Consider the following 15,099-nt stretch of genomic DNA (forward strand, 5'->3'; position numbering starts at 1 on the left):
CAAGGTAATATTTCCAAATTTGCTATATTGTAGCAAGTTATCAGGTATTTTAAAAGTACAATTTTACTGAAACATACAGTACATTTTCAGTTCCATGTTGTCATATCCTTTTCTTGTAGGTACCTATACTTAGTAAGAAGGAAGATGTTTTTGGCTACCTGGCCAAATATTCAGTGCCACTATTGCGAGCTGCCTGGCTGGTGAAAATGACTTGCGCATACTATGCTGCTATTTCAGAAGCCAAAATAAAGAAGCGACAATCAAGTGATCCAAACATAGGTAATTCCAGTTCCTTTACTCTTCCCACACTAAAGGAATAGAGAATTGTCACTCTTATAGCAAATTTTCACGTTGATAAGTGTATTTTCACTCATCTTAGTGAAACAAAGTGAAAATATACTTTGCAAAGAGAAAATTCTCTTCAATTGAGGGGAAGTTCTGCTAACTTCAATCATCCAGTTATTTTCAAGCACAAATCCTGTTTTTTTTTGCCCCTAATTGGATATTTTTTGCAGAAGAGATTTTTACTTTCATTCATTCACCACATTCACTAAAATAAGTAAAAATTCCATTGAATTCCTCTACTGCGTTACTTAATCACCCTTACAATGTTCAGAATTGCATGTGCTTTTTGCATAATCAAGAAATACTGTATGTTTTATAGCTGAACTCCAGCTATAAAGATTGATGTATACTTACACTTGTCCAGCATGGCACAATGTAAGTATGTATATTTTATACCTGGAAGGGTCATGGGCATCCTGTAAAATACTGTAGTAGTCGTAGTTACTACAATGTTACAGAACTCTTCGAGGTGCTGTAAGTTGCTGTGCTGAGCAACTTCCTCTCTGCTTTTAAAATACAGCAAGCTCAGCTCAGAGGCCATTCAGTGAAGACCTCGATATTTTCATCAATGTATACTAGACATTCTCTAATTGGATAAGGGGCAGTGACATCACAATCTACCCCTCATCCAATCAGTAAACATTTTGTATTCATTGATAAAAATACTAGGGGGTCTATTCACTAAGCTGCCGTAGGCAGTAGAGTGAACGACCGACCTGAAGTAAAGTGAGCCGAACGCTGTTCTCCTATTCACTTCAGGTTTGTACGGCTGATTTCAGCTGTACATTGGGTGGCTTCGTGTGGCTTCGGGTCGGCCGAACATGCCGACCCGAAGTGCAGATGCCGAACAGCAGTGAGTAAATAGCCGAATGCTGATGAGCGGCATTCGGCTCGGCTGTTCTGCTCGGTCCCTCAGAGGGACCGAGCAGAACAAAAAAATTATTTAAAAAAGGTAAAAAAAAGTAAATAGCAAATGATTGTGTGGAGCTAGCAGTGACAGCAGTGACAACAGAAACATTGTTAAAAAAGAAGAAAAAAAAATTAGAAATGACAGGTAGCTCCGCCTAACTGTTTTTTATAGGCCGGCGGTTCTGCTGCCGTCAAAAAAAATTTAAAAAACTTTCGAAAATGCTGATGAGCAGCATTCGGCTCGGCTGTTCTGCTCGGTCCCTCAGAGGGACCGAGCAGAACAAAAAAATTATTTAAAAAAGGTAAAAAAAAGTAAATAGCAAATGATTGTGTGGAGCTAGCAGTGACAGCAGTGACAACAGAAACATTGTTAAAAAAGAAGAAAAAAAAATTAGAAATGACAGGTAGCTCCGCCTAACTGTTTTTTATAGGCCGGCGGTTCTGCTGCCGTCAAAAAAAATTTAAAAAACTTTCGCCATAGGAATGCATTGCTAGATTCCTATTGGCTATTTCAATTTGCAATAGCCAATAGCAAACTAGATATTGCACCCGCCCTCTGCTGCTGTCAATCACTAGTGGGGACCCGATGCAGAACTGCAGCAGCGGGCGGGTGCAATGGCTATTTTTCTATTGGCTATTGCAAATTGAAATAGCCAATAGGAATCTAGCAATGCATTCCTATGGTGACAGTTAGGCTGTCTGGAGATCAGTGTCCCTGGTTAGCTGGTAACCAGGGACGTTGATCTCTCTGCAAGTGGCCGGATCCAGCCGTAAGATCACGGCTGGCTTCGCCCAGCTGTCAGAAGCAGGCTGTCGGCCAGCTTCGGCTTTCACCTCGGCTCAGTCAAGCCAAAGCATATGCCTTCAGCTCGACTGAGCCGTCCGGTGACTTCGGGAGCTGTATGGGCTATACTGAATAGCCCGTACAGCAGCCCTTTGGTTCTACTGAACCAAAGGGGTCCTGGGGCCGAAGCTAGCCGAAGGATCGGCCGAAGCTACGGCTAGATCCTTCGGCTGCTTCGTGAATAGACCCGTAGGTGTATTGTGGCTCATGCACGCGGTCATGCCTAATTTTTATTTTTCGTTTTTTGGATTTTTGGATTCTGAGTTTGATTTGATTCATTATTCGGATTTCGTATCTGTCAGGATTTTCATTTCGGAACGATCCACAAAAGGAAGTGACATGACTGTGCCTATAGCAGCCAAAAAAACCAACATCTGATTGGCCAGGGAACAGTCACATGTTGGACTTAGTTTAGTTTTGATCTGAATTTTTGTTAAACGAGCATTTGGATTTGTGTGCATTCAGACGCGTTTGATTTAGGAAAATCAGATGCATCCTATAGTCGGAATTTAACAAAATAGAAATGAACATGTCTATATATGTAACGTTTCTGTAACATTTACATGTGTAGAAGCGTACAGGGCTAGGGCTTGTTCGCACAATGTCCGGAGCAGAACAGACTTTGTACGCATCTGAAATGTATCCTAATGCATTCCTATAGTATTTCTGGGCTCTGTTCACACCAGTGCAGTCTGTTCCAATGAGGGGAAAAAAATGCTGCATGCCCTTTTTTTGGTCTGGAATGCACTTGAACACATGTGAACACATTAAAACGCATGCAAATACACTAACAAACTGGACTAGACCTGAAACCACTGCTCCACTTTGTGTATTTTTGTATGTTACTATAGAAAGGGGAAGAGGCGACTTAGGGAACCATTATCCACCCAATTTTTCTTGTTTAGACCTGAAAGTCCATTTTAAGCTAAAAGAAATGTGCCAAAACGTGTAAAAACACGTCAAAACACACTGTGCAGATCTGGTCCAGACTTGGTGTGAACATAGTCTTAATGCAGCCTGTTGGTTGCTAGGGTGCAGGTAATAGCCACCAGAATCCTAACAACAGAGGATGCTAGGTAGAAATATATTTCTGTGGCAGTGTGCATGAGTCCTTACGGATTTAGCTGTATATGTTATCTAAAAAAAGAGAAAAATGTTTCAATAACATGAGCAGATGTGATCATAGGTTTGTCTGCAAGGTAAGACAATGGTGACCATTTGCTGTGCAGCAGAATAACTTAGAGATTCAGAAACATAAATAGGTTCTATTGGCCTTTGATGCAATAAAAAAAAAGAGTTGTTTATGACTGCTGTCAGTTCTCCATCTGAAGCATGCACAGTATATTACTCTTGTAGAACCTAATTAGCATTTGGAATATAATGGAATATTCAGGCGGATGGATTTTTTGATTGATTGATGGAGTTTATTAACTGACACATAAAATAACTAGAACATAATAGGGCTATATAGGAAAATGAGCCTGCCCAATGAATATGTAAACATAGGCGTTTACTGAGAATTCGCTGAAGAGGGCACCTGGAAATTTGATATTTTATATTATTTTATAGATATGTATTGCAAATGTTTCAGGCTTGCAGACTCCTACTGTTTGGATTCCAGGATTTGTACACAAGGGCAGAGATGCACACCGGCAACTGAAGACCCTATTTTTGATCAGTGTTACGATGCTAAGCCTTTAATTGTTATGGGCCAACTGTTGATAGAAGGAGCAATGTGGCGCAGTAACCCATGGCATCCAATCAGATTTAGAGCCTATGATGACTGGCTTTGGGCTTGTGTTGACGGTTTGAGTTTGAGATGCTTCTGAGATTATTTCAGAATTCATTGAGCGGTACATTTGACCTGCAGTTAATCTCCCTATGACCTGCTTCAAGTGGGTTTTGCATTACTTTAGAATGTTATGATAATGCAAAACCCGACCGAAGTGAACAAAAGCACAATCGACACAGGCCCTTAGCAGTTTTGTAAAGCCAGAAAAATAAAAGCCGGTTTGTAATTGTTTGCTGTTAATAATATCACTTGTTCCATTGGATCAGGGAACCATGATGGGGTTAGGACATCCAGATGGCATTCTCTTTGTGTACATTGTCTATTATTGGCAAATTGTAATAGTATAATTTTCACCGCAAACTCTCAAAAAAATAGTGGTGGCTCGTAGACCAGCATTGAACTGAGATTGGTTAGGAATCAATTTACCAAGGATACCAAGCAACTTGCAGCCAATGTTCACATTTTATTTCTCAGCACATGATTTACAGGATAAAAAGACAATAAGCCCTTCCAAAGGACATTTCACGTGTAACATCATGCTTTGCCAATGCCCAAACAAAGTGTGATGTTACATGTGAAACGGCCGTTAGAAAAGCCTATTGTTTTTATATCCTGTAAATAATGTGCTGAGAAATAAAGCGTGAAAAATTGGCTGCAAGATATTTTGCTACATGCTTTCACTTTTAGTTGTTAGCTTTGTTGTTAAACTTAAAAATAATTATAGAGGGGAAAAATAATTCAATATTCAGTCCACAAATAGTGGTCTGATAAACTATATCTTTTTTACAACATTTTATAATATAGTGCACCCTTGTTCAAGGGGATTTATGACATATTGGATTTGTCACAGTTTCTGTGCACTTTAAACTAATATCTGCATCACAATGTGGGCACAGATCTGCACAGCCCTCTGATAAGCATATGTACAGACTCTTAACAGAGGGAAACTGAGTCAGAAGAAGCTGCCTCCTCCTTCTGCCTAGCTGAGCAGAGGGAAGGGAGGAGAAAGCAGCCAGACCTGCAATGAGTGTCCAGACAGACATTCACGAGAGGGAACAGGCAGCGGGCAGCTCTGTGCTGCTTTGCTGCCAACACTTTTCTCTCCCCCTGGTGATCACTTCCTGATCACAGGGTGGGCGAGAGAGAGGAGAAGTAGATGATACAGCACGCCATGTGTGCACGGTTACTTTGCCATATGTGCCCCCAAAACCTGACATCTCTCTTTATTAGGGGTATTGTGGTCACATTTGTGTGCAAAATATACATGTATAGTTTATTGGACTCCTTGTGTTTAGGTGGGTCAAAAATACAACCATTATATTGTGTATCGGTACCAATACCGATACTAGAATTGGTATCCGTGCATCCCTAAAAACAGCGATCTTGTACAAATGCAAAAGTTGCATAGAAATTAGTTTAAAGCAACACTTAGAGGTAATTGAACACACTTGCAGTAGCTTTTGTTGCATCCTCTAACCCTAATGCTGGGCCATTCTAATCACACAAAGCTCCTGCTTTTCCCTTTTAGTAATTGGTCTTGCACCTGCTCCTTGCTTGTATACATTCCGGTTTATCATAGTGTTGGGCCAATAACAATGTATGGGGTCAGGAGAGTAAGCTCTGACACTACAAGGGTTGAGTAAATTGAGCAAAGCTTGGTTTTCTCGACAGTCGCTGAACACTTGAAAAAAATTAGTGAACGTAGCTCCCAAACCCCACTAAAGTCTTTGGGAGGGGAATCTTGTAATTCTTTTTCTGGACTTTTTTAGGGCAATTTGCAAGCTTTTGTTAAAAAAAGGGCATGAGTAGCTGTACCTGTTCGATGTTCTTCTGCAAAAGTTACAATTTAGGAAGTAAAAATAAAAAATTGTTCCTAAATGACATTTAATTTTTGGCTTTTACTGTGTTTTCAAAAATGGTGTGCGTCCTTCCCAAGAGGCATACAAGACCCTTATTCTTGACAAGAGTCTGTATGGCTTTGGAGGGTGACCTCAGGCAAAGAAATAGCAAAAAAAGAAAACATTTCATGGGTCTCCCCCCCTCAAATCCATACCAGACCCTTATCCAGGCATGTAGCCTGGGAGGGGGGCCAGTGAGTGTGCAGACCCCACCTTCTAAACTAAATAACACATTGTGAGGGTACCTTGCCAAGGCCAAACCCCCCCCCTCCCGGCAAGGCATCTGGTCAAGGGTCTCATCCCCACATCCCTGGCCCTGTGGATATGGGGGTCTGTAGGGGGCATATTGAAATATTGAAAACTGAAAGCCCCCTTTAGAAAAAGTGGGTCCCCAAATATTGTTGACTGTTTACTTTCCAGCAGAGCCGGGGAACCTGGCTGATGTAATTGACCATATTTGGTCATGAATATTTCTGGTCACTTGGAATCCCCTCTGGATTTATTTACAATGTGAAACAAGCTGATGGGCAGGAAGTAATTAATTTAGCCGCAGTGGTAACACAGCCACTAAGGCTCTGTTCACACCTAGGCGTATAAAAATATGCACATTTGTAGCGCGTTTCGTGGCACGCGTTTTAACCGCAATTCGCGGTAAAAAACGCGAGACAAACACGCGTTTCCGAGGGCTACTTGGCTGTATCCCAATGGAAACACGCTACAAAAACGCCGCAAAGAAGCTCATGTACCTTTTCAGGCGTAGGCCGTTTTGTAGCACGTTCAGACGGGCTGAAATACGGCAAGGTGTGAACCATACCCATAGAAAACAATTGGATTTTCATGTTTGAGCGTTTTGTAGAGCGTTTGTAGAGCGTTGAACGCGCTACAAAAGGTACAGGTGTGAACCAGGCCTAAATGAATGACTTCTGGGTGAAGCAGCCAGAGATTCAGACGGCTGGATGAACTAGCCATATCGTTTGACTGTTCGGATAGACTCAAACAGCTCGTGTTTGAGCTCGCTTCAGGTTGAACTCATGGTTGACTTGAAGCTCATCCCTAGACATGACTACGAAGTGTTGGAGCAATGCCTGCTCTGAACAACCTGGCATTGGGTGTAGCCTGAGCAATAAACGTTGCTGTAGGTATGTTTAGGCACCTCCAGGACAGTGTCAATTTAAGGTAACATGTTGCTTATTGATCATGCACTATACTTTGCTTTTTATTGGCAGAGTTGTCTCACATTATTTTCTACTTTTCTTTTAGAATGGACTCAGATATTAACACGGTATCTCCGAGAACAGTTGGTGAAGATAGCGGATTTTTATCACAGAAATTCCAGTCAGTGCAGCAGTCCAGCAGTTGTTACACAAGACGTGGAGCAAGCATTGAGGCAGTGGGAGTACAATGAGAAGTTGGCATTTTATATGTTTCAGGTGAGTCATTAAAAACCTAAAACCTGAGGAGTATAATCTGAGGCAAACAGTGGTAATGGGACTGTCCAACCTATTGTAATGTGTGTTGGTGGCAACATCAGTGGGGGAGTATAGTGGCTCTTTTATATAGTTCTTAGGGGTTTTATGCATGCTGGTCCCACTGTCACAACTCAAATTCAAAAACTAGCTAGTGTCTTATTTTAGGCTCGTGGGAAGAGCCAAGGGAAGAGCTGCTACACATTAAAGGTGGTTTCTTAAAACAAATCTGTTAAGAGAGAAATATGTAGGCTGCCATTGCTGACTTTTCTTTCTGAGAATGCTGATTGCTTTTCTGTCATGCTAATGCTTTTACTTCAATACTTTGAGTTACTGATCTGGAATACGTATTGACGATAGTTACACCTCCCCCCCTCCCTTTTTTACTTTACCTTTTCTTCTTTCCTCCAGTTTCACACCTCCCCACTTTTTCCATTATACTGCACTTCCTTTCTCTACACTTCTAATCTTTTTGATACTATACTCTCAAGTATTTTGGAGTGCTAAAGCTTTAAAATCACCCATGGTGGATTTGTTTTATACTATTGAGCCAATTGGAAGTGATTACATTGGTTTCTGACTTATGGTTTGGCTCTTTGTTCTCCAAGTACATGCTTCCATTTACCCTGCCACCACGCAAACATTAACATAAGTCTGTGTACATGTTATATAAAGGAACTAGGATGAGAACAAACAGGCCTCTTACTCTTTTGGTGGTACTTTACAGCACCCAGACATCTTACCTTAGGCAGCCTGTACCCCTGATCCCCGCAAAAACAGTGTATTTATAGGGATAATGCTGCCGAATTTAAGAATATAAGATGTTGGCAAAAACCCCTGTTTATCTTTCTATCAGATTTGTTTCCTAAAAAACATTTTTTGGGGCTTATCAGGGCTAACTGGGGCATGGCAAGCATGTGCTTGTCCGAGCAATCCAGGGTTTTGCACCAAGGTATTGCAATTCCTGTCCTTAGTACCTGGTGGTGTTCAACCAGGGCCCATGGCACCAGCCTGCATCGGAAATGCTTCACATCCTGATGTTTTAAACTAGGGTTGGTAATGATTAAAATTTTCCTGTTCGATTAATCGAAATGTTTTAAAATCGATTAATTTCGATTAATTATAACGCACATACAGATCCAACTACATTGGCCTATACACATACAGCACAGCAATGAAGTAATAAAATGAACTAGGATCACACTAATCCAGCACGTTATTAATCTCACGTGCCCCACTCAATATGGCCGCCGCTTGAGTGGGGCAACTCAGAATAATAACGTGCTGGATTAGTGGGATCCTAGTTCATTTTATTACTTCATTTCTGTGCTGTATGTGTATAGACCAATACCAGGGATCCCAACCTGAAATAAGCAATTTCAGGGAGGTGTCCCTCTCATTTCAGGGAGGTGCCCTCTCCCCCCCCCATCTGCGGAGGTGGGGTTAGGGGGGAGGATTAATCGTTATTTTCCGCAGCCCTATTTTAAACTCCTTTTACATGAACAGATTTAAAGTGATTTTGTCACTCAGCTCACCTCACAGCCACCACTGACAGCTTGAGCTGTAACCTCCAGTGTTCCCACCTCGGAGCCACCACTGACTGACTTGCAGCTGTCAGCAGGGCCGGATTTACTCTCCCTGCCGCCCCAAGGCAAGGTTCCACAATACGTCCCCCTCTAGTCTTGTCTTGGAGCTCAAAAGTATCGGTACATGTACTCGTACCGAGTACTGTACTTGGTATCTGTGTAACCCTAGTATGAATCCACCGGCGTCCTGTTAATGTGGATTGACGCCGGTGTATTCATACCTCGCGCCCTATATCTGAAAGCTGGGGGGAGGAGTTGCGGCCCGCCGCGACGTGATTGGCCGGCGGCCGCACACTACGGTCCACCGCCGGGACACCTTACACCAGCGCCCGCAACTTCCCCACAAGGTCACCACTGCCGCCCCGAGTCGCTCTGCCACCCCGAGGCCGTGCCTCGGTGGCCTTGTGGGAAATCCGGGCCTGGCTGTCAGAATACCCAGACAGTAACTGCAACTGCTTGGGTGCAGTCACTGTTCAGCTGACATTTTTCTGTTCTGCTCATTTTATTTTTCTATCAAAGTTTGCCAAGGTGGTTGATGATGTATTGGAATTTGAGTCGTGTATGGCCAGCTTAAGGCCCCTTTCACACTGGCACACTGGCACCTTCAGTTCTGATCAACAGCAGATCAGTGCACAGATCCCCCTACTGATTGGAGCAGTTTGGAATGGATGTCACCGTTATGACATTCATGTCCGTCCAGTTTTTTCCTCCATCTTGTTATGGAGGACAAAACTGAAATTACCCGACCCATGATTGTTCTATGGGGCGTTGGATGTAAATGGACAACTGTGTCTGTTTACGTCAGATTACCCCCGATCCACCAAGACCAGGTCTGCCAAACTCTGTTTTATTTGTTTTTTTCGGACCTGGCCAGAGTCAGGGGTAATCAAGTGTAAATGGACACACGTCAATTTAGATCCGGCTGCCCATAGACATACATCGGGCTACCGGACAGATCCACTTGAAAAAGGTGGATCTGATCGGAATACCCGTCTGAAAGGGCTCCTAATCACCACAACAGCATGTTTACATTTCAAATTGCTTGTTTTACCTTATACTATTAAATAATACAGCATTGGAAAATACAATAAGCTTAATTCATAAAACTTTAAACACAAGGATCTTTATTTTAGCCATGTGACTGTAATTTCCAAATCCCAGCTGAAAACAACTGTCGTTTTTTTAAAATAAGGATCATTATCCTAGCAAAGGGTTAGGCAACCTCGTCAGTTGTTGTGGAACTACAAGTCCCATGAGGCATTGCAAGACTCTGACAGCCACAGGCATGACTACCAGAGGCAGAAGCCTTATGGGATTTGTAGTTTCACCACAGCTGTGCCGTGGTTGCCTGCCCCTGTCCTACTTCTTAGACTGTAGATCTCAAAATAACCACATGGTGGCACTGGAGATTGATTTGTTATTGTTCTGCTAATACAGAATTATATTATCAATATTGGATGTTTATTAACTATATGTACTTTTATTGCAGGAAGGTTTATTGGAACGACATGAATATTTGACCTGGATGTTAGATGTTTTGGAAAAAGTATGCCCACTTGACGATGAACTTCTAAAAATCTTGTTGCCTCTCATCTTACAGGTATTTATTGACATTTTACTTATGCAAATTCTAGCCCGTACATCTTTGTCACTGAATCTTATGTATATCTTTATTAACGTGTATCAGAATGGAGTAAATTACTTGTGTTATTATTATTATTATTATTACATAGGATTTATATAGCGCCAACAGTTTGCGCAGCGCTTTACAATATAAGGAAGACATTACAATCACAATACAATTTCAAAACAAGATGGTAAGGAGGGCCCTGCCCCTGGGGGCTTAAAATCTAAAAGGGGTTTGTTGATATATTAGGGGTATGGCAAAATAAATAGCTTTCATATGGATAGCACATGACCAATTACTTGATTCCCTTAGTCTGATGGTATCCCACCTTGTGTGTAAAACTTGATATCACTGTTATTTTAGGTAGATATGCTTGACCAAAAAATCATGGTTTGTGTGGCCCTAGAAAGATCACCTCTTCTAAGGCCCAGAATGGGACAATAAATAGGCCTAGGCATTTTAGACTGAGCAGCCCAATCACATGACTCCTAGCAGGCCCCGCCCCATCACAAACTGTGGGTGGAGCTATACACAGAAGCACAATTGTGGTGTCGGGCTAGCCACTGGTAAGTACAAAAGCCTTTTTCTATTTCAGGAATTCAGATGATTCCATGATGGCAGCGTTGGATCACTTCAGGACTACTACAACAGTGCCCAGCAGATTATTACTGTAAATAGTGTCCTGCAGATTGTCACTACAACAGTAATCATTGTCAGCGTCCCGCTTCCCTGTAATCCGTCCGGCCAGTCGGTGATCCAGCGGCTTCCAGCACACTGCTTTAACTCCTAAGCTGAAGCGTGATCCTGAGATCGGGCAACTTGATCTTTAGTTTTGGGTTGCCTTGCAACAAGCTCCTTTACGTTCTGCCTTTTTCCCCATTGTAAGAGCAATGCGGGGAGCAGGGCCACGCCGTGCCCGCTGGGACAGCATGGAACCTGCTGAGCCGACAAGCTGGCCTGCATGTGTTGAATCTACATGCAGGCACAGGACGGAGGGGGTGCGGCCGGGGCACAGGACGGAGGTGAGTTGAAAGCCTTTTTCCCTGCAAGCAGTTGGTGAGGTCGTGGTGGGTGGCGTGTGGCGAGCTGAGAGACGGGGTGACCCATGACAGGCCTGGCCCAGCTCGGGTCAGTCCACCGCACAAGTGCTGTGTATGCCCAATGGCCACTCTGTGCCTGCCTCTTCTAGTCACGTGTTCATGCAGATGTTTGATAAATTCTGTAGAACAACCACCTAATATAATAAACACACACAGCCACTAGCTGTCTGCCCTGCCTGATGTAACCACAAGACCAAGTGCCGAATTAATGGGCCTTTCTGCTTTGGTTTCTAGACATTACAGAGACTATACAAGCTTTATGGTAGTTTCCTGTCTATTTGGCATGTTATAAAAGATATGTGACATGGCATTGAATTAAATTCAAAACTGTAACACCAGTGGTGTGTTTTGGTTTTGTGCTGCCCTAGGCAAGGATAAATTCAGGCACCCCCAATCTAAATTTGCCCACCCCTTCCTTTTTAAGTCATTTTGTGTAACCTGTCAGTCGCTGGATACAGCGTGCACTCTCAGGTGGGCTGTGCGAGTTCTCAGGTGGCTGTGAAGGCTCTCAGTGGGGCTGTGCAGGATCTCAGGGGGGCTGTGCGGGATTTACCACGTGTCCAGATGGTCTTGCGGGCGGGTGTGGGGGGTATGGTTCCACAGAAAGGAGGAGATATACGGACGGTGCTGTAAGCAGTGCTGCAAGGTCCCCAGAAGGCTGCTGTAAGGTCCCCAGCAAATGCCGGACCTTACAGCAGCCACTTGTGTTTAAAAATTTAAAGCGCTGGTGTTGGCACTTAGTATCGGGGCATTTTCATGAGTACGAGTAGGAGTACAAAATCTGTTCCCCATGAAAATCAGTTTACCTCACCTCTCGGCACACCTCTCTCCTGAGATCGAAACTCCACCCCTTCCAGCCCCTCCTGGCTCCAGGACTCCCAATCCTCCCATTGCAAAATAGTACTAATTTATTAGGGATGCACCAAAATTTCGGCAGCCGAAAAATATCGTCTAAAAATTGCACTTTTGGCAAAATGCCGAAAGTGCCATATTTCGGCCGAAATGGCAGTGCATCCCTGCTTTCTCCCCTTTTCCATTTTTTCAGACCTAAACGTTATGGATCTGAGGTAATTGGATGTAAATTGACACGGCTGCTTACATCTGACTGCCCATAGGCCTAACATGGGTCACAACATCCATTCCGTTCTGCTCACATTCAGCAGGGGACCTGTACACAGATCCCCTGCTGATTGGAACGGCCACCTGTGTGGAAGAGGCCTAAGTCAACACTAGGGTTGCCACCTGTCCAGGATTCACCTGGACAGTTCGGGTTTTGAGTTCTGTGTCCAGGTTTCATGGCAGAAGAAACCCGGACACAAGATGTCAGGCAGACAGGGGTAACCAAAATGAAGATAGAGGCTACTGACCCCCCACTGAAAATAGTCACAACTGTGATATTTATATATGAATTGGCGGAGCTATTTACATATGAATAAACTACGACTTATTCTCCCAAAAAATGTCAGCGTGACGCTAGTGTGTTCGGGTTTCGCTTGAAGAAAAGGTGGCAACCCTAACTCACATATCTCCTTCATTGTGCTGACAGAGCTTAGCTCCAGCATGAGAACCCATTTCTTTATGTTTATTTGTGCCACTGCTTCACTCTGTGTAAAACACAAATTGAGCCTGTCTGCTATACGCAGCTTAAGGTGTCCACAATGTTGGAAAGCAGTTTTTCCAGCATAGTACAAAACACAGGGGGATAGTAATCAATTCTGACTTGCATCCAGGCAATGCTAAACAGGGGCAGTGAGACAGATTATAGGACAGATTTAAAACAAGGTTACAGCTCGAGTAATAAATTCCTCTTTCAGCTGCTCTGCAGTACCACTGTGACAGAATAAAACCTGATCCTGACAGACCAATTGTTTGTCTGTTAGGCCCCGTTCACACCTTTCCGTTTTGTCGGGCGTTCAACGCTCTATGAACGCTCTACAAAACGTACAACCATGAAAATCCCATTGTTTTCTATGGGTATGGTTCACACCTTTCCGTATTTCCGCCCGTCTGAACGCCCTACAAAACGGCTGACGCCCAAACAAGTACATGTACTTCTTTGGGCCGTTTTGGAGGGCGTTTTCGATTGGCATACAGCCAAGTAGCCTTCGGAATCGCGCGACGGTCACGCGATCCCGATCCGCGAATCGCTGTAAAAAAACCGCGTGACGGTCGCGCGACAGACGTGCATGCGTAATACGCCTAGGTGTGAACCCAGCCTTAGAGTAAAGATCTGTCACAGATCTGTACAAATCTGTTGCAGTGCAGCTGGGTGTCCAAGGTTGCAGGCGCAGAGCACACGGGTACGTGTAAAAACGGTAACACAGATTTTGTTAAGTGAAAGGTAGCCTGATTAGTGGCTAATAGTATTGCTAATTTGCTTGAAAAATGCCCCCCTTACACACACACACACACACTGTTTAGCACAGCACCAGTTCTCCTATACAGTGTATCTAGTATGGTGTGTTACTATATTGTGTTATGAGATACATAGATATTTTGACAAAAACATCAACCTACTTAAAACTAGTAGTGGGCAAATCCTGCTGTTAGTTTTTGCCTATTATTAAGCTTATAGGCAAACTGTTGTCAAAAAAGGTCATTGAGCACTGGGCACGGCCATGGAGGACGTTCAACAAAGCAAAACATTTTTTTAATAAAAACAGCAGCTAGAGCATCCTTTTAATGAAGATTTAAAGGTGGCATGGAAAAAACATAAATCATTTAAATTACATGCTTGGGAGATGCCTTTAAGTTTGATGTGGTGTGATGCAACAATACGATATCAATGGACACTGTCAGCGAAACCATATTCTGGTATCACATAATTTGGATGTGTAATTGTTTTTTTTATACATTTTTACACTTAGCTTGACTTTAATACAGCAGAACGAGCAGGAGCTCTTATACTAACTTGAGTATCTGGCGCATGTGGAAAAAAAGAGACAAATTACACAGAAAGGAGAGCACGGATTGAATTTAAAGAACTCACTATATATACATACATATATTTTCTATGAACTTGAGCATCTATAAATCAAAACGTATAAATATATTTAAGACCATTAAGGGTCAATTAATGTGCACAATATAGCACGGTATAGCTCTGTATAACAACTATTGGCAAATTACAGAATAAATTCACCGGTGCCACAAACATTGAATGACCATGTGGCAAACCTGAACCTTATCCCTACTGATACCTTTGAATAGTGAAAAGCGGTTTCATTGTACTGCCTTTTGTGTTTGGAAGTAGCAATTGGAAGACATGAAAACGAGTCTTTGGGCCTGTTTTCTTTTTCTGTGTGTTTCAGATAAGAAACCTGAAATTGCTCACATTGCAGCTGTATTTAGCAATGATACTTCTCCCATTGGATTTTTGTAACTGTTCAGCTTCTTATAATGTGTACATTGTAATACCCCAATGTCCTGCTGCAGGTCACAGTCAAAAGACAAAAGAAGCATTTAGTATGATGCTATGAAAGTTTACTGCTAATTTTTATCTCCACTGTAGTTTATATGTAGTAGGTGCTAC

At 42.8% G+C, this 15,099-nt stretch overlaps 1 protein-coding gene across 1 annotated transcript in view; it reads left to right on the forward strand.

The window, feature by feature from the left end:
• Positions 1 to 15,099, forward strand: part of MED12L (mediator complex subunit 12 like) — a 339,629-nt gene that overhangs the window by 16,533 nt on the left and 307,997 nt on the right. Inside the window, exons 4-6 of the mRNA XM_018565890.1 lie at positions 120 to 279; positions 7,049 to 7,218; positions 10,330 to 10,440. Coding sequence (XP_018421392.1) covers positions 120 to 279; positions 7,049 to 7,218; positions 10,330 to 10,440 — 441 coding nt within the window. The remainder of the gene's footprint in view (positions 1 to 119; positions 280 to 7,048; positions 7,219 to 10,329; positions 10,441 to 15,099) is intronic.

Source organism: Nanorana parkeri, unplaced genomic scaffold (genome assembly GCF_000935625.1).
Source record: "Nanorana parkeri isolate BGI_ZX_2015 unplaced genomic scaffold, ASM93562v1 scaffold898, whole genome shotgun sequence".
Taxonomy (NCBI): Eukaryota; Metazoa; Chordata; class Amphibia; order Anura; family Dicroglossidae; genus Nanorana; species Nanorana parkeri.